Here is a 26,381-nt window from a genome sequence, read left to right as displayed (position 1 = left end):
GGATTATGTATTATGGACAATCTACAGAAAAATGGAGTAGTCCCTGCCTGTGGCTTGCTTATCGGAGTCCATTGAAGTAAACAGGACTCTGTTTGGTGTTTTTAATGCGGATCTGATAAGATCTGTAGAATGTAAATCAGTTCATTAAAATTTTTAAAGCACTTACGCTGGTTTTTCTTTTACTTCATTTCACTTTTATAGGATGTTTACTGCATATAAAGTACAATGAAATCACAATTATTCAGAAAATTACTGTTACAATGTGCTATACTCAGAATATGTTGTTTTGGGGCAGATCTATTTTTTTTTTAATTGTGATTTTAAAAAAAATCTGACTAGAAATCTTACCGTATTACTGTGTAGTTTTGTCTGTACAATATTAATAACATGTTTAAATCCACAATATTTCTGAGTGTTTGTGTATAATATATATTGGTATATATGTGTATGTGTGCGTATATTAACCCAGTGATCAAAGTAAACATTGAACGGCTGTCATTTGTAGGACACTGCCTGAGCTTGGGGTGAGAAATTAAAAAAAAAAAGTAAATGGTAATTAAAAAGGCAGAGGCATGGCCTATGAAGTCTTGTAACACGTTGCTTTGCTTGACAGTCGTAACTCCGATGTTCGTAGCGTTGCCTCCTTTGTTGTATCTCCTGCTACGATATTCCGAATGCTGAGGTGATGCTGCAAATGCTGAGATAACATTCAATTATCTGAGGCATTTGGGAAGTTTCCAAAGAGTGGGTACGAGTGCATGCTGATACTACCATATGCATATAAAGGTTGACATAAAATTTACCGCATCTGTATTATCTCGGTAAGAGTGATGCATAAACTAGCTGTTGACACCTTCTAGCGAAGCTGCTTGGAGCATTCGTGCTCTGATTTCTGAAAAAAAACTTTTTTCTTCCCCCTCCTTGCAGTTACTTCAATGAGAATCAATATCCTGACGAGGCAAAGAGAGAAGAAATTGCAAACGCCTGTAATGCAGTTATACAAAAGCCAGGTGAGGAGCTGATCATGATGTCTTTTCCAAAGGCGACTGCAATTAGATTTCACCATCTCCTGCTAAATTCAGCAAATCTCATTTTGTGGCTATTACTAACAATTTAGGGTTCTCAACTAGTTGTAGGTTTCTTCTCGAGCATTCGAGAAGCTTGCGTAGCTGCCACACTTGGATGAACATGAAAGTCAATGCAATTTCCAGCCCTAAATGCCTGTGTCTGCAACTTAAATTCCCACCAGTTGAGATACGAAATACAAGTTGTGCCTCTGAACATTTCATTTATACAGCATTGCTACGAAAATAAACATGTTCTGAAAGGCTTTCATCCTTTAAGGTCAGTTATTTCTAAGTACTTCTACAAGCACTTAGCAGTGATCTGAGAATTTCATTGCACTCCACAAAAGTGGGTTTTCCTGGCTCTGTTTTACAGATGGGAAATCTTAGGTTCACAGAGTGAGGCTTGGTGGAGATCATGCAGCAGGTCCTCGGAGGGCTAAAGAACACAGTTTTCCTATCTTTTGGTGTTTTTCATAATTTCTAGACAGCGCTCTCATGTTAGAACCAGTGTGTTAATGGAGGACCCTGTATTTGGGTCAGTAAGTTGCATTTTCCCCATTCCTTGAGAAGTCATACTCGGGAGAGGAGCAGCAATGTTCAGTGAGCCCACGCTCAGGACACACCTGCCCTTGCTTAGTTTTACCAAAGATTTGCATAGTTTTCGAACAGCTTTGGATATATTTAGATTTTATACAACCAGAATCAAAATTAATGCAAAGCAAAGCTAGGTATGACTCCTGAACACCGAGGCAGCCACAGAATAGCACGGAATCGTAGAGCAATTTAGGCTGAAAGTGATCATCTGGTCAATCAGGAGCATCTTAGAATAGGTTGCTCAGGGGGTCTGCCTAGTTCAGTTTTGAATAGCTCCAAAACCAGAGTTTTTCCCACCTCTCTGGAACCCTGCTCCAACGCTGAGAGCTCTCATGGCAAAGCACATTGTCCTAATAGCTAGCCAGAATTTCCCTTGTTGCAACTTTTGTGTTTCTCCTCTTTTCATGGTGGAAGCAGAAGGTTAGAGGACCAAAGAGTTCAGTTTTTTAGTGCTGGCAGTGCCACTGGTGGGTTTAACAACTTTAAAGCTGCTTAAAAGGTGTGTCTCAGGATGGGTAAAATACCGAGTGGTATCGATTTCCAGAATTTTTTCTTTCACTCAGTTCATCTCTCCTTATTGAAGTTTGCAGACGCCGATTGGTGCAATTAGATGGCTTTCATAGACTGAATAAATAAACTTTGAGAAAGTCTGAAGCACGTGGTGGGGGCCTCATCCCTGTGCAGGCTGCAGGGGACTGAAGGTCTTATCCTGAACACCTTAAATAGGGTTAGGGCCAGTTTCCATCATGTCCCTACAATGCTGGATCCCTCCTGTCTTCCATTTTGATGCTGATGATCGAGAAAAGGGAGTGTTTGCTGGGTGGGATTGCTGCTGGTTTAACACTCGAGTGATCTGGTTTCCAGCACCCCCCAGCCTCTTCTCCCAAAAGATAGAAGGCGTCCTGGCAGAATCGAGAGGCTGCGATTAGCGCTGTGGGAGCACGACAGCAGCGGCTGGTGGAGCAGAAGGAAAGCAGAGCAAGGGAGGGGGGCAAAATTCCTTCCCTGGGTTTGCTGCTGCCGAGGAAAACACGTCAGCGAACTGTACCCTCGCGGCGCATAGCAAGAAAACTAGCCCAAGGGTATGCGATTTGTGGCAGGGCTGTGAATTGAGCTGGAGTTTTTTGAATCTCAGTTTTGTGCTCGAACTAGAAAAGCAGCCCTCTATTCTCCCACGGCGCTGGATCTGGGTGATTGAAGCTGCAAAGAAATTCCCCTATTTCAGATTTTTAAAAACCGAAGAAAGGCTACTTTGTTTTTTAGAGAGATATTTGGCATTTATTACCATGGCATCTGGGCACGGTGCTCTGGTTTGCATAAAATGCTCTTCACTCCCAGTTATAATAACTTGTCAGTGCTGTCTGTATCTCAGGAGTTTTATCAGATGTATAAGGGTAGTTTGCCTCTCTCTGCAACCCGGTGAGCACAATCTTTTATTATTTTTTCCCCTGTTACTTCCATAGGAAAAAAGTTATCGGATTTGGAGCGAGTTACCTCCCTTAAAGTGTACAATTGGTTTGCCAACAGAAGAAAGGAAATCAAGAGACGAGCCAATATCGGTAATGTATCAGAGAGCCTCCTTTCAAGGTTCAGTACGTAGACTTGCTCAGGAGAGATGGAAATTATGTCAGGTTGTATTAATGACAACACTAGAGGGTCCAGCAGTCTTAATAGAAATATGGAATCTTTTTTTTTTAAAAGAAATCTCGCTGTTCCAGATTTTTTCTCTTTTAATTTATGAAATTCCACCATCAGTGCAGGAAAAACGAGGCAGTTAAGAAGTTTTACTGTTTTTAAAACCCAAATAAGCATTTTGCTAGCGGAGGGAGAATCGTATTTCCCTACGCTCAGGCTCCTCGGGGTATCCCCAAATAAAATCTGAAATAAAACCTGAAAATATCTGCATGGGAAATCAGGCAAATGGAGAGCATTGCGAGTTCAGAACCTTAGCGTGCTGTTGAAATGAGAAGTGGTTGTTGTGAGGAGCTTTTATGGGGTTGTAAGTTTCCTTGTGTCTGCGTCCCCCTGAAATGCACTTGTTTTTTCAGCCAAAACGTGGGGTTGTCTTTCTTACTGCCATCCCTGAGACCCCACAGGGATCTAAGAGTCCAAATGAGTTGTTTTACGTCTCAAATTCAGCCACTAGGACCAAAGGTTCTGCCACAAGCCAGTTTTTTATTCCAGTTACACCTGTGCTCCTTACTGCTTTCCGTGGGGTTGCACAGTGACAAGTGGCTGGAACAAAGTCGTAATTTTTGCTTGATGATCAAGATAAAACACAAGTCACTTCACAGAGCTAGCCCTGCGGGTTCTTTGCTGGAATACCTCAACGTAAGGAAATTTGAAGCAGCTCTGAACTTCTAAGTAGACCTTCTAATGTGGATAAGAACAAGGCATCCTAATGAGAGCAAGCTCCCATTAGCAGCCAGGACTCAACAAAACTTCTGCAGTGTGTGCAGAATTTCATGCACGCACAGAGGTGCTGTGCAGAACCGAGCTTGCAAGGTGTAGACGAGCGCAGATCCGTATCTGCCTGTTGTTAATTAGTGTTTTTGCAAATGTCAAGTGTGTTATGCCGTCTTGCTGGCTGCGGCTTTTTGCCGTAGTTGTTCTTTCTGCAGCATTTGGTGCAATACTGAAACTTGATCTAAATTTATTTATTTTTTTAAACAAAACCTCTCTGTCCAACTCCGGGGGGGCACACAGCAAAGGTAGTCAAAGATGGGTGGAACTGGAGCTTTATGTGTACCGTGTGTTATCCGTGCTGTATGGGGAGGAGGGTTGGCAAGAGATTGGAAAGAACTAAACGGAGCTTTAGATGCATGGATCCTGCTGGAAGATGAAGATGTATTGTTTTTAAATCCCTTAAGTGCTTTTAAAAATTTCTCCATCTATTTTCAGACACTCCCCGCCCCCCTCAAGTCCTGCCAGTCCAAACTATGTGGGAAGATCTACAGGGAATGCCTTTGCCACTCCAGTGCATTAGAAATTAAGCTAATTTCTAATAGGACTGGCTGGAAAACAAGGATTCTTACTCGCAAACAAGTCTGTTAGTTGGCAGGGAAGGATTTCAGGCAAACCAGTATCTGTACATGTGCTACCTTCCCAAATACTGGAGAGTGAAGAGGAAGAGGCTAAGAACTAACTCTGTTCTTCCAGTTATTCTAACTTCTTGAAAAAAAAAAAATAGTTACTTTTAATTACTCTAATGCATCAGATAAATTAGGGATCCATTTGCTTTTTTCGAAGAAGCAGCAATCCTGGAGAGCCATGGAATAGATGTACAGAGTCCGGGAGGTCATTCCAACAGTGACGACGTTGATGGCAATGACTATTCAGAGCAGGTAAGCCTCGTGCCTCAACCGCGCGTCCCCAAACGTGGCAGAGCTCTTGTGACACATGAAAGAGGCTCTCTGCCTCGTGCAAATCAGACGTCTCGTGTTCTTGTTTTGCTTTGCTGTAATTGTAATGGGGAAAGTGGAAGAGCACAGCTCCCCTGTTTGAATGTGTTGAGCAACCAGTACTCACCCACACGGATTTGTTGTCATACAACAGGACACTTGGCAAGTACGCAATGGGGAGGAGGAGGGAAGATGTTCAGAGGGAGGCAGAGAAGCAGAGAAGGTAGAAGAAGACAGGAGGATCTGCTCCAAACAAGCAAGTTACACCATTCACGCCACACGCAATGTATGAAAAATGTTAGGAGAGTGTTAACTCACCCAGTGCACCATGCATAACTTGAGCTCTCCTTCCCCTTGGCACCGTGCTAGTTATCCACCCTCCAGAAAGGATGTGCAGGTCTTTAACAATTGCTCCAATATACCAGGCACCAACATGCTTCCCTGCAAAACTAGGCATGTGTGTTCCTCTCTCACCTTTTCTTTCTTTCTGCAAGAAATGTCTTTGTTGTAGCCCGTGTTACAGCTGGTGTGAGTTGTTTATCTGGCACCCAGACACGTGCACCAGTAAGCCCCTGCCCGGGACGCTTTCTAAACCCTTTTGTCAACCTTGCCACAGGGTACTGAGCGCCCTCTGTGAGGTGCTGAGCTCCCCGTGCTCGTCTGTGGGAGCACCCATCAGGAGTGGCCCAGGATCAGTCCCTAAGATGCTGACAGACAAAGGGTTAAGGGTGGGAGGGAAGGGATGTGATGAACTAAATCTTCATTTGGCCCCATACCTGCTTCCTATTATTCTGTGACAATGTGCCACTATTTGGATTGTTTACATATTATCTGTCTTTATTTTATTTTTTCTTTTTTTTTGCATTTTAACTCTTGCCTATTCTCTATTTTTCTTGGTTATTTTTAACCCTTGACAGCAACTTCTTTTTTAAATTCTCTAGCAAAAGAATACCCCTTCCCGCACTCTGAGCCCTCACCTACCCTAAAGTTGGTGACCCTTCCTTCACACACCTTCCTGACAGGTATTGCATCCCCTTCCCAATTTTCCCTCAGGTGTCAGTGTTAGCCCAAACCCATCAGGGATGTGTGCACTTGACACCCCTGGACTTGTTGAACAGTTCATTTACTTGGTTCTGGCTTTGATATTAGCTCCGTTCTGTGCTACGCCCAACACCTGGGGTGGGCAGATTGTGTTTTAATTGACTCATTTGGGAGAAATAGATACATCTCCCTCTCCAAGGGCTACTGGTGGAGTGTTGTAGCAACTGAGTGTCCTGGAACGAGTCCCCAGCAGCTTTGGCTGTGGCCCAGTACGACAAATATCTGGCAGAGGTGTTCCCAGCTACTGGGCTTTGATGGGTATTAAGAGGACCTTAACAGGTCATCGCCAGTAGATTTGGTGGAACCAGCCTTGCTAGCTCCAGATGATGAGAGTCAGCTCTGTGACTGTTGGAAAATATTTTGAAACTGCTGTCGAGTGCAGTTAGTTCCTTATCGATCAGATCCAGGAATGATCCTGAGATGAAGGGTTATCTAGATGCCCAAACTACATTTTTATTTGTGTGGTACCCAAAATGCTTTGAAAACAGAAATAAATTGGATATTAAAATTTAAACATCTTAGTTTAGAGTCCTTAAAACTTACATTCGTCACTAACCTATCTGGGTTACTCTACGAAGTATCATTAGGCATTAGCAGACTAAATGGCAAGCTCTCCTGATGACCATTTAACATCCCTTAGCTGTTAAAACCATAAAATCTGTTTTCCACAGTAGCACTTAAACCCTAGTAAAACTCAAAATACAAAGTTCATCCAAATATTAATGAAATGACTAGAACTCTGAAACTTTGTGTTTCTTGCCATGGTAAAGATAACTGAGATGACATCCCAATATTTGCCCTATATTTGCTGGAAATGAATGCATTCCTTTAAATAACTTTGGATTTTACCAAATCCCGTCTTTTCCGTCTCCCTCAGCATTTGCCACCTGTCATCTTAATTTAAAAACATACAATGCACATTTTAAAATTTAAATTTTCCATGTTCATCACTTAACGGCTGTTGGAAGACTGATAAATGTTTATCATTTGCTTTCTGTAAAAATTATAATGCCCAAATCACTGTGTGTTCACTATTAGTGCCACATTTTAAAGAGAGGAAAACACCAGGATTTTGCCCAACGTCCCAGATGAAGTTATTTGACAGCTGAAATTAGTTTTGAATGTTGCTCGTTCTCATTCCTATTATTTTAAACCAAGCTCTATTTCTGATATAGACTCAGTAACATGCCCGCTTCACTTAAAAATTTTGCTAGAAGAGTAGAATTTTGGCTTGATAATCCATGGCCAAAGTTAACCCTTCTTTCTCCTTTATTTTCAAGGTTTCGTTGCAGTCCTGTAGCATGTTTCCCCTGTATTAGTTTTGCTTACAGAAATACATGGCACTCAGTTCGGTGGACTGGTGAATTTGGCAGGCTGTTGACCCAAATATTTGAATTATGGTAGTTCCAGTCCCCTAAAATCCTCGCACTGTTTTCCTTACCTGTCTAGGAGGTTTTCAGCATCTTTTTCCCAGTTCCCATGTGAATTCAATTTCTTCATAGGATACTGACTCAGACCAAAGTCTAGGATTGCTTCCTATCTCTGAGTGAGGTCAGTAACAATATTTCAGGAAAAAATATTTTTAAAGAGCAGGACAATTATAGACTGATTTTATTATAGTAGCTTCCAGGTTCTGGAAGGCAGTAGTTTGGAGGAACTTCCTGAGTCAGGCAGTGAATCCACTTCCTTTTTTGATAGTTACCAGTAGACAAATTTTCCATGAACTTGTCTAACCCCGCTTATTAAAGCCATTTTTACTTTGGGCTAATCTAAAAATCAGTGAATCCTACAACTGATCTGTGATAAGTGAAGAGCTGCTTCCTGTCGCTGCTCCAGAATATATTAGCTCCTCATTTCAGTGAGCACCCTTGCGTGTTAGATCGTCAGAAGTAGTGAACAATTGGTCCCTGTTTACTGATTATTTGGAATAAGCATTTACCATATCAACCATCAGCCATTTCTCTTCCAAACTGAGGAGTCTAGGTCTATTTATTCCCTCCTTGTAAGGGAGCCACCCCATGCCTCTGTTCCTCTTGGTTGCCACTCTCGCTGCCTTTTCTAGTTCTCCCATCTCCTCTTTAAACGGGATGCCCAGAACTGTATGCAGTAGTCAAAATGCAAGCGTAGCATGAACTTGTGCAGTGGGTTTCTGCCTTAGTTTGGTTTCCTGACATGTGTTGTATACCACTTTTATCTTTATAATTTAGTATTTTTCTCCAAATTTTCTCCCCTCCCACCCCCGCCTTAAATTTATTTCTCAGAGATTGGGTACACCACTCCATGCCCTGCTTACCTTTGTCTGCACAGTGAGGGAAATCAGTCCTAAATCAATTGTGTGAACTCCTTTCACGTTGTACCCCTGCAACAAACGTGCAGTTTGCTGCCCCTAGCCCATTATTTCTACCCTAGCTTTTTTTTCCTGATTTTTTTCTGCTTGTGGAGTAACCACGCTTCTCTTTTCTCGTTTCCGCCCGCGCAGGATGACAGCACTAGCCATAGTGACCACCAAGACCCCATCTCGTTAGCCGTGGAAATGGCAGCGGTAAACCACACCATCTTGGCATTGGCCCGGCAAGGAGCCAACGAGATCAAGACAGAGGCTCTAGACGACGACTGATACGAAGAAGGGGGAGGGTCAGAGTGAGAAGTAACTTAGTTTTAGACGTAGCACCTTAGCAGACTTTCCTCGGTCCTTAATATGTGTTCTTACAGTATAACTTTGCAGTTTCTTGTACGTCAGTTAGCTGTTAGGGTCTTGTTCTGTGAAGATGGCATGGTGCCCTCAGCCTTTGCATATACTCTCTCAGTATTAATTCCCAATAAATAATCAATCAACCAACCAACCTCCCTCTCCCAGCCCCAGTGGCTAGAAAAATCTTGCTGCTCTGTCTTAGCATTCAAAGTGCTTCCAGGTATTTTAGACAGTCCTCAATTACAAGTCTTAGGCTACACTTAAAATCTTGGATACCCTTAGAGATTGTGTAAAAATAGTCTGTATGCTTTTCCTTCTCTGAGACTGAAAGGATGCAAGCTGAGGTAGTGGCACAGGGTCGATGGACACCAGATTGGGATTATCAACAGAGAGTAAAAAGAACACTAGAAACCCCACTTTCAGCATGGGAATAAATGATTTCCAGCTGCAATAAGCTGTGCCTCACTGGTCATACAGTGACTGGATATACTTTTGGGTGCTGTGCTGAGAATGTCCATTGGAAACACATTCACATATTTTGGTTGATGTTCACATATTCAACACAGACATCCTCTGCTCTCACAAGCTGCGTGGCTTAGTGGATAAGTACTGCCTTCTGCCTCTGGGACCATGATTGAAGCCCAGCCTGGGATCATATGAAAAATGAGCTGAATGTCTAATGGACAACAGTCCACTTCTCAAAACCACTATTCATTATTTGGCATGGCTAGCAGTGCCTGCTCAGAAGAGGTCTAGACTCTATTGATCTGTCACTAACAAGTTCACTTTTTATTCTTCCTCTCACCTTTTCTGTCCCCACCCTACTCCCTTCTCCACTTTGCCACTTTCAAAAGCAATGTTTTCCAGGAAGGTATTATGGTCATGAAATGGGTGAGTGAATTTTTACACGTCTGTGTAACTAATGCCTACACCCCAACTAGAAAAAAGGGTTATTGGAGAACTTTTGCATCTGACCTTTGCTAGTTAACCATCATAGCATAAATATTCTCCTAAATACGAACTTTTGTATTTGCTTAAAGGCAGGAGGATCTCTTACCTGAGAAATGGGGTGTGAATGTTTTGTGTTCTCTTTACTCTGTCCTTGTTAAGATGTGAGAAAGCTATACTGCTACGAGCAATTTAATTAATAATTGGAAGCCATACTGATAATGGATGTGGTAATATTTGTAAAGCAAACCTACTTTAAGTAGCAGAAACTAATGGAATTGTTTTCCTTGATCATATGTAGCACTTTTGTTACTTTTTTCTTAAAGATATTTATATTTGATAAGTCTTTTTTTTATCATTTGAGAATTCAAAATGCCAAACAGCAAACTTGCATTACAGAGTCACCCTGCGATCACCTTGTCATCTAGTATCTAAATGATGAACTGTGTGTGCATCTAAGAAAATTACATCTGCTGGCATTGTGTGGAAATGATCTCCTGGCATCCTGATAAAATGATATGTTGCTGCCGGTAAGAGGAAACATTTCAATGGAAACAGCACGGGAAGTGTTAGAGACGGGCAGGACTGTGTTACGTTTAAAAAAGAGAAAAAAAAAAACTATGTAAATTTTTCTATATAGATATATAAAAATTTGCATAGTGTTTCCACAACATTCCATTTTTTTTACGTTTACGTGGGAATAGCTTAAGAGGGGAAAATAGTTTAATTTTGAAGCATGGTCTTCCCTCTTCTCTCATCCACTTCTGAAGGTGGAGGGGATGAAGGGAAGTTGCAATTACTTGGTTTGTTCTCCTCCTCCCTCCCTTCCTCATGATAACGCTCCGATAGCATTGTGAATTCCTAAAATGTGGTTCCTCAGCAGGTTTTTAGGCAGCCTAAACCCCTCCAAGGTGTAGGCTAACTAGATCATCTTTACATCTGTTAATCTCGCAAAAATTGCTTAGGTAAGTGTGGAGGAGATTTTGTGCTTTCAGAGGGCACAGAGTTGGCACCTCTTTGTCTCTGTAACTTGGAAGATAAATAGGTAGAGCTTGGCCTCGTCTTTCATTTATGGATTTCATTGGAAAATTTATGTGCTTTCCTTAGGTATAGATCACTGAAGCAGAATGAAGCCGTCTTTCTCTGTTTTATTGCAGTTTCTTGAGTAGGCAAATTCGTAAGTAGCATCAGGGCAGACTCAGGAAAAAAAAAAAAAGGAATTGGGTCAGCTACCATTGCACCATTGCAGTTTTTTACTTAACGCATGTATGAATGTTTTGGTACTAAGGGGTGAAAGGACGGGAGGAGAGCTTTTCTTTCTATTTTTGCACAGCGGAATGATCAAGCAAACTATAGCCTTAGTGGAATTTTACCTTCTTATTCATACTACAGTCACACACCAAGCTGACAAGCAACATCCACGATTTATAGTAAGGAGATTTTAATAATCGATGGCCTCTTTATGTTGGGATTGCCACCACCATTTGTTCTGGCTGTTTCATTTTAAAAAGAACAGACTCAAACTGTTGGACAGCTGCAATTTTAAAAGAAATATTGCTTACTATAGCATCTTTAAAAAAAAAAAAAAGTCATTGTTTCAAGCACTGCCTTTTTAAAGCAATAGGAAAGAATAAAAATAGTACTAAAACATCCTTGGGCCGTGTGATGCAGGATCAAAGTAACACTGCTAAAATTGTATGTCTGCGCCATCTGATGTAGAATAATCTGGCCTTAATTCTGTCTGTCAGCGTCAGGTAGCTGCTGGTCTCATCGTGCATCAATATCCAGGATGAAGGTTAAACAGATAAACCACTTGTGAGCAACTGGAGATTGCCACGTTCTCCTTGTCTGTAGCTTCCAGGTATACATCAGTTTGCTGCTCTCCCCCAGCAGCTTCTCACCAGAGGAAATAACAAATGACTTAACTAGGCAATCAGTTGTCCTAAAAAAATGTATTTTAAAAGAATTCCGTGGCATGTTTCATTTTTTTTCACCTTGGTTTGCACCTGCCTACAAAAGGTACGAGGAAAGAGTAAGACATCAGGATGCTCACGGCAGTTTCCTTTATTCTGAAAGCTCAAAAAGGACAATTTGCAGTTGATTAAATATTTTTTGGTTTGATGTGAATTACCTTAAATGGAACAGATGTTGGTGTGATGATTTCAGGAGACCTGCACCTAGATTAGATCTGGAGAAATTGGGAGAACTGGTGGAGAAAGCATCCCGGGATTTAGACTTCGTTCTAGGTTTTCTGCTGTAGTATGGGAAGTTGTCTTTGTCTTTCTGGATCTGGATTTTCTTGATAACTGAGCCTGTTTAGTTTTTTTGGTCTGTTTTGTAGCATTGCAATTCCCTGGCAATTTGTTGTAGCCAACCAGGAATGACTGCAGTTCGTTCTCACATGGATTCCCGTGTAGTGGATCTGGTGGCAGGCTAGATCTACCTTTTTGTTCTGTGAATAGAGAAGACACTTTTCAAGATGCTTCTTTTCTGTGATGGGCACAGATTGCTTTTAACTTTGTAGGGTAAACTTTGGCTGTTATTTTGTGGCCGATAAAGTCCTTATACTTGAGTTGTTGTCTCTAACAGTCTTCTTAAAACAACAATTTCTACCTCTACTTCTTTTTTTGGTGTTGTTTTGAATTCTCCATGTCTTTTTCCTGAAGAGTGAGATCCCAGATACTTACAAAAGCAGTGTGAGTTGGAAAAAAATAACAAAAAAAATAAAATAAAAAAATAGGAGCAAGCAGAAATATTATCCATTGATTCCCTAGAGTTGTAGAGCCATCTACTACACTTTAAGCATAGATGTTGGTACAGCGTGATCCCATTACTCATACGTTGGACGTGAAGAAGTTGGTCATGAGTCAGCAGCGTGCCCTTGCAGCAATTAAGGAACCTCATTAGGAAGAGCTGTCAGCAGGTCAAGGAAAATGATTAGTCCCCTCCCTTCATCACTTGGGAGAGCACATCTGGAGTATTGTGTCCAGTTTTGGACAGGAGTGAGTCCATTGTAGGGCTGCTGAGATGCGAGGGCTGGAGCACATGTCAAGGAACGAGAGAGCTGTTTTTTTTCAGGCTGGCCTAGGGAGATCTTATTTTGCTCTTCAGCTGTCTTAATGGGTAGTTTTAGAGATGACAGAGGCGTGTAGCGAAAATATTAGGGGCAGTGGGCTCAAGGTGCAATCAGGAGAATCCCAGATGAGCAGAAAGAGAAATATTTTCACACTGAGAGTGCTAGAACAGTGGCCCAGAAAGGCAGTGAAAACCACATCCTTGGGGATATTCAAAACTCAACTGGACAAGATTGGGGATTGGATTAGAGACCTCCGGAGGTCTCTTCTGCTCAAACTTATTCTGTGACTCTGTGCTCAGGTCAAGGAGTTTGATCCATATGTGTTCACTTGTTTAATGAAATTCTTTTAGCTTGTTTTTTTATTTTTATTTTGCCTATTGATAAAAAGTTATCTCATGTATTCTCCTAACAGAGATGAGCTTTATTTGCAGGGTCTGGCTACAGGTTCTAATCAAGCCATAAATCAAGTAATAAATGTCATTAATTATTTGCTCTGTTTACACAGTTCTTCAGGGATATTTTAATGATTTTGTTTGTTTCATTGGCTTACATCAAACTGGTAAGTTCTCCATGTTTTTGTAACGCTTGCGCTGCAGATTCCTTTTTGCCTTTGAGAGGATTTGTCATTGTCTTGCTGCTGTGAGTGTAGACTTGAAAATTTTCACATAGCTGAACATATTAGAGGAAAAAAAAATACTTAACTTAAGCCCGCTGGTGACTACTGTGATAAGCTAGAAATTTTTGGTTGAGTAGATCTTTAAATGGTGATTTTCAGAAGATCTGGTCTTGTAGGTTAGATTTATGCTTAGAGCTTCACGTTATTTCCTTAAGTGTTTGCTGTTGGCCACTGCTAGGGAAAAAAAAAAGAAAAGAGAAAAGAACAACAAAAAATATACTCTACTAGAGAAATTTTAGGTCTGATTTAGATGTTATTTTGAAAACAACTCATGATGGTGTTTGCCAGTACGGAACAGCACGGAATCATTATCCCAAGCATGACTCTTGGCTTTAAGGTGCAGATGAGTTCAAGATTTTCAGTTCCCCTACGTGGTGTAATGGTTTTACCTTCACAATGAGTTGCTGCTTGCAAAGAAGTAAAATGAAAGCATCGTGGTGGCCTTTCACCTGGGTCACTGAGTCACGCAGAGACGCATGGTGGTTGTAACAGGATTTCATAAGGAGAAGGTTCTTTATTTTCCACATAGAGAAAACCAGCAAAATTGGTATAAGAGTTTTCAAAACTCAAAAATGCTGCCCCAAAAGCATTTAATGCAGGATTTTGTTTTGCTGTGTATAATTTCAAGGCTGTTGCAAAGCTGGATTCACACGTTTCTCTGTAAATTACTAAGATTCGGTGATAGATTTTGCCCAAAGTAAAAAAAGTTGTGTTTTTTTTTTTTTTTCAACATGTATTTTTTCCCATTTATCCCTGCAATTCTCCTCATTTCAGATAATTTTCTTACTGTAAAGTTTCTGTTCTTCCTCCTACCCCAGCTACATCACTGTGTAGCCCTCATACCCTCATACAAAAAGCTGTTCATCAGCTTTTTTCAAGTTTGTTGGATAATTACCAGCAAATTCTACTTTTTTATGTCAAAATAAACTTTGCTTCTATTTTAGACAGGGCTTCCCACCCAAGTAGCTCTTGCACTCTTTGAAGTTACTTGACTTGGTAATATTCTTTTGAGCAAAATCTCAAGCTTGTAGGCAATAATCTTGAGTTTAGTGTAGCATTTGGCAGGAATTTTTGTTGGCAAGTTTGGTCTTGAAAAAATGTGCTCTGTGTCAGCGACCTAACATATGCCTCTTCTTCTTAGGCAGATGTAGATTGTTCTTGTGTGTATTAATGCCTCTTAGTAGGAGTATTTGGGTTTGTATCACGATACTGGCTAATGGAATGGAAGTTCGTGGAGTCAGAAATTTTCACTGTGACTTCTTGGAAGGGAAGGTTGATGGCCTGGCCAAAAGTACCTTGCAGTTTCTAAGGCGAAGAGTTGTGGAGACATTTCAGAATTTCCCCCTTGGGCCTTTTTGCAGCTGGGATTTTTTCTCAGGACCTTGAGTTGGTCACCGGCCAGTGGGCATTTGGCAAGCTGAACGGCGTAGCCCCAAACCCTTCATTTTAGTTTCTGCGAGTGTTTTTTTAATTTATAGGCTTTGAGCTGTCCAATTAAAGATATTGCACATGAATGAAACGAGGCATTCTGGAGATGGCAGCTATAAATTCAAATTTAAAACACACAAAAATTATTTCTCTCCTTTGTGAGAAATGTGTTATAACTGCAAAAGTGGATGTGGTCGTTCTGAGGGCTGTTGGTAAGCTGACAGCATTTTGGTGTTGGTTTTTGTCCAGCAAATGCAAAGAAAATGAAATAAATGCAAGTATCCTCGGTGGCACCAGTGAAACAAACGTAGGGAGAAAAATTCAAACCTCTGATAGGTTGTTGTTGGCTAACCTTGGCCTTAGGTTTTGCCACGTAAAAATAGCTTGGGATTGTTTGTGCCTGTTTTTGCGCAGGTGATGCGGTAGCTACGATGGCGTTGGCACCGTTACAGCAATTGGGACAAAACTGCTCTGCTTTGGGTAAGGTCACCCACCCAGTGAAAATCCAGGTCGTACTTTAGCTCGTACTGACTGGGAAAAGTGAAGAAATACGTTTTGCTCTTTCAAGATACCATCTATGATGTCTGCGAGGTATCAGCGTAGTAGTCGGGCGATAAGCCAAGGATTTGCCATTTTAGGTCTGGTCGGTGAAAACTCCCCCAAACTCACTTTAAATGCCCCTTTTAATCAGGCTGAAGAAGAAAACCGACTAACTGGGTTGGCTGCTGCCATGCTGGGCTCTTCCCAGTCCTTCCCAGTAAGCTTTGGAGTGCTCTGGCCAGCAGCTTCAGCACGAATGAACCCAACCCTTGGCAATAGGGTGAGGTGCGCGCTGGCCCTGCCGTGCCTCTCTCAGCTGGCTTGGCAGGCTCTGCACCATTCATTCCCTCTCTTCCCTCTCCTGTTAAATGGAAGCGGGTGTGTTCTGCTGATCAAAACATCCAGCACGCTTCTGCTAAATCCTTTCAAATTGCAGGCAGGGTAATTGGGATGGGTAGATAAATGCCTAAGTGTGTGGCAGGGAAAGTAATGGCAGGTCTTTTGAATGACTGGGTGTCCTCCTGACATGTAATTAGCTGCTTTAGAAAGATGTGGATTGGCATGGTCATAATTAAAAGGATTTCTGTCTTTCTGTGATTGAAAACAGAAGATCTTCTTCCCCCTAATTCTCTTTAATACCAGCGTTATTAGTGACACTTGGAACAGCTACTTCGTAAACTTAAATAATGACCTGCTCCCAACGGTACCTTATAGCAGCAGGGACTGAAACTGAGGTTAGTTTTCTATGCAAAGCTGATTCTCCTATTTTTTATGGTTTTGATGTGTTTTTTTTTTTCTCCTTGTTTTTATACTTTTTTTTTAGAAACAAAACTACCATTTGGTTGCGTGACGGTGTGCTTGCAAGTTACCCAGGGTCTTGATCAGCTCCTCTTGCTTTGCCATTTGGTTTTCGAGTCATTTTAAGGAAGATTAGCCATGGTCCAGGCCTCCACTGAATTCCTGGTGCTGTGTTTTCACCCTGCCTGCAGGTGGAGAGTACCGATTGCACTGTTAGCATCCCGTTCCCAAAGCGGAGAATGTCGCTGGCTCTTCTGTGCCACCCGAGGTCATCTTTTGTAGGGTCTCAATTCGGAAGCCTTACCAAGTATGTAGCTGTGCTGTCCTGAAGCCCTCTGCTGTCTCCTGTTGTGCTTAGGGTGCTCTTAGGGGCTAACTCACCTTTTTCTTAAGAAATCTCAACGATCCTGCAGCGGGATAATGGCCTCAAAAGTAATTCTGCCATACAACAGGAGAGGAGCTGTGGTGATGTCCTGTCATTAATTACACCATCATCTCTCTGCGATACATTGCCAGATTCTGAAAAGGCATCTCTTGTAGGGTGTTAGGTGCTTTAGGAACTTTTTGACCATATTTTTCTTTAGTGTTCCTGCTGTAGCTCCTTTCTGTCGTGCTCCTGCTGTAGCTACTTATCTCAGACAAGTTTCTGAAGCTTTTCGGTATGTAAAGGTGCATTTATAGACTCCTCGTCACATTTAGAAAAGTCAGCGTGTTCCATTTGCAAAGGAGGTAGGAACTTAACTTATTCAGGCTCTTATTTAAAGCTTTCAGTTTCTTTATTTAAAGAAACTAAAGAAATTATTCAGTTTTCTTTATTTAAAGCTTTTCAGCTTCTTTGTACTGGAACACTTCTGCAGATCTCATCCCTTGTCACTGTGGTTCGGAACAGATCTATGGGTCTTGGGTACGTGGTTCTTCCAGCACCGTTAGCACTGGTGGTGCTTACTCACAGGAGCAATGGTAGGAAATTCTTTCCTAGGACAGAAATTTGGGGGTGTTAACGTGCTGCTGTCGCTAGCCTTGATACAGCTTCCTATCCTTCTTCCCACCTCTTCTCCTGAACTAATTAAAGTCTTCCATTCTATGGCAAGATGGCATATGTAGCTTAAATAACCCACCTCTGTAATTAAGAGCTTGACCTCAGCTTTCTGAGATGTATTTTACATCATTGGAGATTGAAAAACACATTTTACTTACAAAGTTTATCTGTCAAATGGCTCAAGGAGGACAAAGACTTAATGAAAGCAAATGATTAATTAATATTTCTCGATACATTACAGTAAGAATATTGAGCATGTATTCCATTCCTCGAAGCACATTTGACGTTGGATTTTTTTGCCTGTCAGCTGGTAACGTTGCTGCTATCTCTCTTTGACAAGACTGTAGTGACAGAGCTGAAAACATCACGGAGGAGTTAACCAGAGCCAGGGACTCACAATATCAACTCACTGACCAGTTTTTCCTATACCAGAGTGAAAACTTTTTCATTTATACTTGATGGCAAGTAAGCAGATCTTTGCAATGGCATAGGCTCTCCCCGGGCACATTCAAGCTGCCTTCTGCTCGAAAGGTTTGATGAAATTTTGGAGTGGAGGGCAGCAGTGAGAACATTTCACCTGTCTGCCTTGAGTAGGCTGCTCTGAGTTGAGATGGAGCTACACTGGGTTCAGCATGGCAAAGGGGAAGTGTGATGCTGAGAAAGACCAGGTGCACCGTGCAAAGGGTGTGATTACGGGTTGAGAAAGGTGAACATCTCGGGGGCTTTATTGATGAGATCTTGGAGGTCTCTTCCAACCTAGATGATTCTGTGAGATAGCTGAAGCAGCTTATTAAATGCTCTGAGATATCAATGTGTGTTTCTTTGGGCCAGGCACACCTTACAGCATGATGAGGAGCTGCTGTTGGAATTTGAGACGTGCTTTTCATCGTAGGGGTAGCTGCCTGTCACTTTAGCTAAGCACACAGCTGCTCACTGGGCAGGAGCAGTTTAATTCTGCCTCTCTTCCTTTCCTTTAGAGCCCTTTCAAGTCACAGCCCTGTTTCTCCAGGTGTTTGGAGACAGTAAATACTATCTGAGATTAGGGAATAGATCCTCCCATTTGCAGAGCTACTAGAGTTAACTCCAGCTGAGAATTTCCCCTAGATTTCAACAACACTCAGTTAATGCCTGCTAGGATTTACAGCAGAGCAGGAACCAAACTGTCCTGCGGTTGCACTGTCAGTAATTCAATTCAGTGAAACAAGCTTGAAAATCAAACTTCTGATTAGAAGAAGTCAGTGAAGTATCCATGGACATGAAGAAGGCATTTGTAAATGTGTTGGGGTGGGAAGTCCGTTTATGTTTATAAACCCTTAGGGGATTTTGTTTTTTTTTTTTTGCATTTGGAAGGGCAGGATGGTTCATTCATCCCACTGGATGAAGACAGAGTAGGAAGTTTGCATCAGATATTTGAGAACCCACGTGATATTAAGGGTCTCCTTGTAGGTGATAGACTGGTCCCTTCTGGCCTTAATCGTAAAACTCTGATTCCAAAGAGGTAGGCTTGTCTTCTACTCTTACAGTTATAACCTGTTCTTAGTATTTAATCGTTTGTAGAGATTTGAGTACTAGAGGGGTTCTCTGCAGTACGAATTTCATTTAAAAAGTGTGACTTGCCATCAGAGAACATGTTGTGCCTTAAACCATGGGAGGTTCCAGTTATATATATGATAAATACCTTTTTACACTTTGTACTTCTGCCATAATGGGAATCAAACAAATGTAGACGTGATAAAAGGTGGTTTATGTATGCTGCTGTGTTACTTAGATTTGCTTCAGTATCTTACAGATTCAGTGTGTCTGTTCTCCTGAGACAGCGATACATCCTCCCAGCCTTGTTGAGCAGCTCTGGTAGCTCTGGAACAGCGTTATTCTGTTCAACCTTTGGTTTTGCTTCTCGTGTAAAAGCAAAAAAAAGAACCCAACCAAAAGCCAGACCAGGTCAGTCTGAATTTCTAATCTTAACTTCTTTGTTGCTGTTCTCTACATTAGACATCTGGGTGCATGAATTCCAGTTGTTAAGGGTACCTTGCGATGTTTTCCATTGTTACCTGGGCAGATTGAACATAAAAATTATTTAACATGAAAAAAACGTTGATCAATCGTGACCATTTCCTGTAGCTGCATTGCCTCGAGCAGCTGTTTTTACAAATGCTTTTATCAATTGCCAGAGCGCTTCAAAAATATCACAGCCAGCAGAAGTCGTCTTGCTGAACTGATGTCTCCTCCTGAAATTATTTCTTACACTGAGCCTTTACTTCCCCGAAGGAATTCCAGATGAGTGTTTCGAGTTGCACCTCCTTCCACTGCTCTAAGCCATTCTCTTTCTTCTGCCGCCGATTCTTGTTGGTACCAAATTTCACGCGATTCTTTCCCAAACTTTAGTTGTGTTGCCTCATAGAGATTATTCCTTCTGTCTTTCAGCCAAGCTCCTTCTCGCCTCGGTAATCCATTTTACCTGGTTTACCAATGGTTTTCTTACACTGATGTGCTCTAACCTGAACCCAGTGGTCATACGGCCTCAAACTAAGCGATATTTGTGATTTCCATGCTAATAACAGAGCCATCCAGTACTGAATTTTAGGTTTGGTTCCAAATCTTTTGAAAACTTTTGAGCTTTTTGCTCTCCAAAAGACCTCGGGGGTTTTTTAGCACGGTTAGCTGGCAGCACTCCTCCCTTCCCTCCTTTTAGTTTTGATGCTTAGGTCAACAAATCAGGGACAGAGGAACTTCTAAGTATAACCTTTTTTTTTTTTTTATTAATCTTGGGACTGTCTTTTTTTACTGGGAAGACTGGCACTGCGCCTTGCACTTCAGTAGATGTTCAATGATAACTCTAGCGAGTTAACTTGGAAAAATACAGGTATTTCACAGATGTGGCTGTTCTTAACAGAGTAATTTGACATTTCTTGCACACAGTTAGAGTGCTCAGGTTTATCTGTTTGGTTTTGTTCCCTATGCCACTTGTAGGTTGGTGCCTCTCCCATTCCCGTTGGGACTGACCGGTTGCTTTCTGTGCCCTTTCTCCCCTTTCTTTGGTGACTTCTGCCATTTGAATTTCATTCCTCTGGTTTCTCGTTCTTCTCTTTTCCTCTACAGGCACTTTATTACCTTCTCAACATCAGGCGGTGTATTTATAGTTAGGTGTTTTCTAAATTCTTTTAATACTTCAGTCCAAGTCATCGCAGCTTCACCTTTCCTTCTGCCTATGAGATGGTGCTGTATCAACTGCCTACTTGAAGTCCAGATATCTATTGTCCACGGTGAAGTCTGAACATGAAACATTTTCCAGAGTCCACTCTGACCATTGAAAAAGAAAAGAGTTCATACATTCAGTCCTTTTCCAGCAGGCTTTACTTGAAGCCTCCTACGTGAAAAAATGTAGTTCCAGGTGTCGGACCATGGTTAACAGAGGTAGTAGCATTTTTTTCTTTAATTTTGTTTCGTCTTGCTTGCACTTACTGTTGGAAGCTGTGTTGGAAGCTGGATTAATTGGTGCAGTTACTGTGTTGTCGCCTGCTTTTTCCTGCAAGGGTTTGGGACAGGATGCACAGATTTGCTTGGCCTCGCCGAAGCGGCTGTGTACTGGGGCCCATTCAGCCAGGGCTGGGGATCACTTTTGGCAGCCCCAGTTCCTTTTTAATTTTTTTTTAAGTTGTTTTAGATTTGAAGATGATTAGAGAGACTTGAAATGAAATGTTTTTTCCAAATAGATACCGTCATGAAAATAGATTGGAGTTTGGTCTGCCCGTCTTTCAGCACTACCCACTGAATTTTCTCTTTCTCTTTGCCTTTCGCATCCACTTAGGTGGCATGTGGAGGCTTGTGCTGACCTGAACCTTTTTTGACTCGTTTCTAGATTCTTTGGGGTCAGAGCCCTGTTGTTTTTTGGCAGATTTTCCGTGTCATCACCCGTTGCAGTACAAGACTTTTGGATCTAGCCGTGGTGTAAGCAGCGTAGTTCCATATCTCAGCAGCAGCCAGCCCTCACTTTGCCATCAGGATTGTTCTTGGAGGTGAAGGGCAGCTCTGGCTCAAACCAGTACAGGTCCCCAGCACCACTGGGTTGGACTGGGAGAGCCCCGTGCCTCTCTGGAAGTCAGGTGTCAGCTCCTACACCATAACATGCTAGCACAGTGCCGCAGGACCACCGCAGGACAGGCTTTTTACCTTAAAGATAATACAGGAGTAACAAATCTAGCCTAGATTTAGTTCAACAGCAGTTCTATCAGAGGGTGACAAGTACAAGTCACTTGTGTCCGTGGGGAGCACTATTTTCTTGACAGATCGCCTTGGCTGTCTCCCTCTTGGTCTCTACGATCTTCCCAAGGCCCGTGAAAGCCCAGGAAGTGTGAAATATGTGCAGTACTTTTTTAATTATTATTATTATTTTTTTTCTTAGTGTCAATTTAAAAAGTGCCTAAGTGAGTAACAGGACTCCAGAGTGAGCTGGAGGAATAGGATTAGACCTCATTTCCCTCTTAAGAAACGAGCCCTCCCTGCAGTCCCCCCGCACGTGAGGCTCCCGAGGAGCAGCAGGGATCCGGAGCCCGGCTGGAAAAAAATCTCCACTCCTTCCCCGTGCTGCCCCCCCTCGGTTTTCAGCCTAAAACTTGTTGGCGGGGGGAACTCCTTAACAAATCTTGCTCCTCAGCCAAACCTTAGCAATCTCCAGTTTGGGGTGGACGGGGAAGAGGGGGAAGCTTGGAGAGAATTTGGTAGGAAGCTGCCTCTTGGATTACAGATGCAAATAGCTTCGTGCATTAATCATGCATCTCTGGATGCCCGTACGTCTGAGATTCTGGGTAGAAGTGGCTAATAAGCATATTTAATCACCCCGTTTTGGAATCACAGAGGCAGTTTCTTCCTATATTCTTAATTATTTCTAGGCTTATAATAGTGGCACCTGCTAAGCGTTTTTGTCAAAGTAATTTAACTATTGGCAGGTGGTTGTAATTTTGTAAACATACAGGAGAATTTTATGTGGGTAAAATTAAAGATAGATATCGATGCTAGTTTAAAAAAAAAAAAAAAAATTGCATTAAAGAATTTCTTCTGACCATAGTAAAAGGAAATAAAAATAACAGAACACTATTAAGATGTATTAGCACCACTTAAGGATTCCGAAAATGAAAGCAATCCATATGTAGATGTTTTATTTTTCATTAGTAACAAAATGTTGTTTTCACTCTGACAACTTAATAACACATGAGTTGGGAAAGCCTAGGAAATTACTATTGGCAAGAAAAGCTATAAGGACATCTCTTTCGCAGAGAACAGAAAATTAGCTTGTAGGATGTTGATGGGTGTTGATACAGGCAGTGATCAAATGGGAATCTATTGCTGGGGTACTAATGAAAATAAAGCATTTGTGGAGCCTATAACACACGCCGACCGTTTGACATTGTACTGCTGCCCTGCTCTGGAGATGCCTTTTTTTAAACTGTGATTATTTTATTTTATTTTTTTTCCTCAACAAAGCGATTGTCAATAACCGCGGTTGTAATTGAAAAAAGATTAATGTAGGAGTGAGCGCTGCAAACCTAGAAGGGAAAAGCCAACGGAACAGCATCAGAGGCACAAAAAGAGACAAAGAAAAGCAAAGGCCCCGACCAAAAGCCCGCCCTAGCCGAGCGCTGGGGGCTGGGTTTGCCATTTCAGGTCTTGTCTTCGTTTCGCTCCGCAGCCGCGGTGGGCGCAGGGTGGGAGCCAGGCGCTCTCGTGCGTGGCCGGGTGGCCGGCAGCCGCCTTGGCGTGTCCGCCAAACGCAGAAATACCACGAGGGGTGAGCCGTGTCCAGCCCCTGCTGGCCGCCACCACTCGCCAGCAGGTTTTTAGGTCTCCGTGCGTCCCTCTGTCAGCATCCTCCACCCGCGTGTCCGTTCCTCGCGCCGCGTGCCCCGATGAAAACCGCAGCCGTGTCTCATCTGCTGTAGGTGTTCTGCCTACCTCAAGAGGTAAACTTGGTATCCTGGAGTCATACGGTCACAGTCCTTTCTTTTTTCTCCATTAGCACTAGCGCGCACACACACACACTGGAATGTATATTCCCCCCCTCGCCCCCGAGTAACCTCGTGACCTGATCCTTGCTGTAGCCACCACCAACTCCTCTTGCAAATTGGATGCTGCTTTAAATGTGAAAACAAATGTTCAAGAAGCTATAAAACCTGAATGAAAGCTAAAGCTGAATTTATAAAGCCTTGTTGCATATGAGCCAAAAGTGCAAAAAGCTCTATATAATGAACTAACCTGCCACTCATATAAATATAAATATATATAAATATATTAAAATCAGACTGTTCTACAAAATTGTGTATTTGTATTTTTGTGTACGTACAATTTTCTGCTAAGCAGAAGGAGGATGTAGTATAGGATGATGTGAGAAGAGATTTTGTTTAATCATATTTCTTTGTTACTTATTTTTGTTAACATCCAGATGCCTGTCTTTGTCTTATGTGTATGACACTGTTCGAAAGGTGCAGTATCCCTCTCCCGCCTGCGTGTTAAACCTCATCCGCCTCGAAAGCGTTGGGCAATGCTCCTCCTCGTCACCACGAGCCTGCAGACATGCCTCGGCCTTTCTCTTAACCGGGGCTGCTCGTTCAGCCGAGAGCGTGGTTATTTATTCGTGATCTTCGGCGCTGGCTGCTTGCTTTGCACACGCGTGTTCTCCGAGCACGCCCTCCACGGTCTGTAGTGGCTTTGCTACTGCTCCTCAGCCTGACGTTTCAGGGGGAAAGCAAAGAAAGCAGTAGTGCAGACTGGGAGGGAGGACGAGCAGATCCTTGTAGTGGGCAAGAAAAGGCCAGGAAGCAGCAGTGACCATCACAGGGGAGCGCATCTCAGGTAACACCACCACGGAGGAAGATGGAGCGAGGAGCTCTGGGGACCTCGCGTTCCTCACCGCTGTCTGCGCTCTGCCGAAGCGTAGTTTTGCTTTCAGGAGGGCAAGTTGGCAAGCCAGTGCTGGCACTTCCCCCGTGCCACTTCCAACGCACCCTTCCATCCCCAGCCACGTGTCTCCGGTGGCTTTGCAGCAGCTGGGTGCGTTGCTGGAAGAGCACTTGCAGCAAACGAGGTCCGTCTGCTCATGGCTCGATCCCCTTGCAGTAAAAGTACTGATTTTTAAGAAGAATTTGCTAAAATCTTCTCTGAATCACTGCCTTTGTCTGCAAGGTGCCGAGTGGGTCTGCTCCGCGTTTTGCTGCAAGGAGAAAAGCCCTCGTTTTTCTCCCTCTTGCACTTGGGCATTGTTCCTTATGCATTATTTAGAGACCTGGCCAGGGGAAGAGAGGGTCTAAGGAGGCCTGGATAAAACAGGTTGTAGCGGGGAAAAAAAATGCAAAGCCTTGGGAATCGGGTGCTGTGAGCTCACCTTTCAGTTCTGCCACAGCCTTGCTGCAAACCCTGGAGGCAAAAACCTTTCTGTGTGCTTCAGTTCCCAGCTACAAAACGAAGGTGAGGTTAATACTCGTCACATCTTCCGTAGGGAGCAGGTACTGCGAACGTATGAAGTATCAACTACTTCCCTTGTGTCCTTTGCTCTCTCCCTTTTTTTTTAATTTTTTTTAATTATTTTTTTTTAATTTCTAGCCTTGTTTGAGCTGAATTCTGGCCCAGGGAGAGCGATACTGCATCTTTACATGTAGGGCTCATATTTATAACAGTGTGTAATGACTGTAGCAAAAGTCCTTGTTTCTATATGTGAATGGACAGAGAAACAAGTGCTCTATTGTATTGATTAAAATAGTTAAAATGAGTCCTGTATCATTGTATCTCCTATTCTGGATTAGTGCCTTTTGGACAGTAGACTGTTCTGTAATTAAAATGTAGTATAACTGCTTTTTTGTACAGTTTTGTTTTAATAAAACTTTTTTTTAATTTGTGTTTATTTTAGTATTGTACCTATTAGAAAATAAAAATGTATAACTCAACAAAGATGGATTTCTCCTATAGTCCTTTGTGTACGAAGCTGTCTGGTGTGAAAGCCCCGGAGAGGCCTTGGGACGCGAGCGAGACAAAACCAGTGTCTTTTACCTTGCAAAATATGGAAAAATGAGCTCATTTGAGAAAGCTGTGTCTTTGTAAGGATGTCTCTGGGGGGGGTGCAGGGCATGGATGCTACAGTGCTGCTTTGGTGTTGTGCAGTGCTGGGTGGCTCTGCCCTTGTCCCTGTCACCGTGAGGCTTCTGCCAAGCCTTGGCCAAGGTTGGGACAGGGCAGGTGGCCACGGGGCCACCACGTGCTGCAGGAACCGGCCATTTGTCAGCACAGCACTGCCCGAGGGGCTGTGCTAATCCCATCCCTACCCCAAAGGGCTCTTAGAGTCATGACTTGGGTTGGAAGGGACCTTGAAGCCCATCCAGTTCCCACCCCCTTCCATGGGCAGGGACACCTCCAGGGACACCAAACCAGGTTACCCCAAGCCCCATCCAGCCTGGCCTTGGCCAGGAGGTGCCCAAGGAGTTGCTGGAGGTCATCAGTCCTGGGTAATTAAACCAAAACGATGAGGTAACGAGCACAGGTCCCATTTAGAAAAAGCCACAAAGGCAAGAGGATGCTTTGGCCGCCCTTCCCTCCTGGCCTGGTTGTACTCGGCGTCATCGATTTATTCACTGAAAGGCTTTCTGGGATCCGTAACTGGTTAAAATCGGTGTGGGCAGCCAGGGCTGGAGGGTGATTTCGGTGCTTTGCTCAGGGTGGAGGCTCCCAAACCAAGGAGCAGGGCTCTGGGTTGGAGCCCCTTGGGCACGTAGATGAGCCAGCAGCTGGGCCACGTTGGATGAGACAAACGAGGACAGTGAAAGCAGTATTAATTTGAAGGAAGGAAGGGGAAAGAAGTGTGGATGTATGTGTGTGTTGTTTTTTTTTCTTCTTCTTCCTTGCTTGTTTTGATCGGTGCCTTTTAAAAGCAGCTTTGGCTGGAGAACACAAAGCAGCGCGAGGCTGTGGTGCGGGAAGGTGCTGCACCCCCCTTCCGGGAAGAGCGAGCCTCCAACAAAGTGACGGCACTTCAAAAGG

General features: G+C 42.8%; 1 protein-coding gene across 20 annotated transcripts in view; it reads left to right on the top strand.

Moving 5' to 3' along the window:
* Positions 1 to 25,298, top strand: part of HMBOX1 (homeobox containing 1) — a 121,406-nt gene extending 96,108 nt beyond the window's left edge. For 7 of the 20 annotated variants that reach the window (XM_068678926.1, XM_068678915.1, XM_068678918.1 and 4 more), the window contains exons 7-11: positions 928 to 1,010; positions 3,125 to 3,220; positions 4,911 to 5,005; positions 5,217 to 5,348; positions 8,643 to 25,298. In XM_068678926.1, the coding sequence (XP_068535027.1) occupies positions 928 to 1,010; positions 3,125 to 3,220; positions 4,911 to 5,005; positions 5,217 to 5,348; positions 8,643 to 8,780 (544 nt within the window). In that variant the 3' untranslated portion in view covers positions 8,781 to 25,298. Of the gene's footprint in view, positions 1 to 927; positions 1,011 to 3,124; positions 3,221 to 4,910; positions 5,006 to 5,216; positions 5,349 to 6,003; positions 6,085 to 8,642 lie in introns of all 20 variants that reach the window. The other 13 variants (XM_068678936.1, XM_068678932.1, XM_068678931.1 and 10 more) reach the window with 13 other exon arrangements.
* Positions 25,299 to 26,381: the final 1,083 nt, after the last annotated feature.

Source organism: Anas acuta, chromosome 3, assembly GCF_963932015.1.
Source record: "Anas acuta chromosome 3, bAnaAcu1.1, whole genome shotgun sequence".
Classification (NCBI taxonomy): domain Eukaryota; kingdom Metazoa; phylum Chordata; class Aves; order Anseriformes; family Anatidae; genus Anas; species Anas acuta.
The sequence above is the reverse complement of the archived record's forward strand: the minus strand, read 5'-3'. Positions and strand labels throughout refer to the sequence as shown.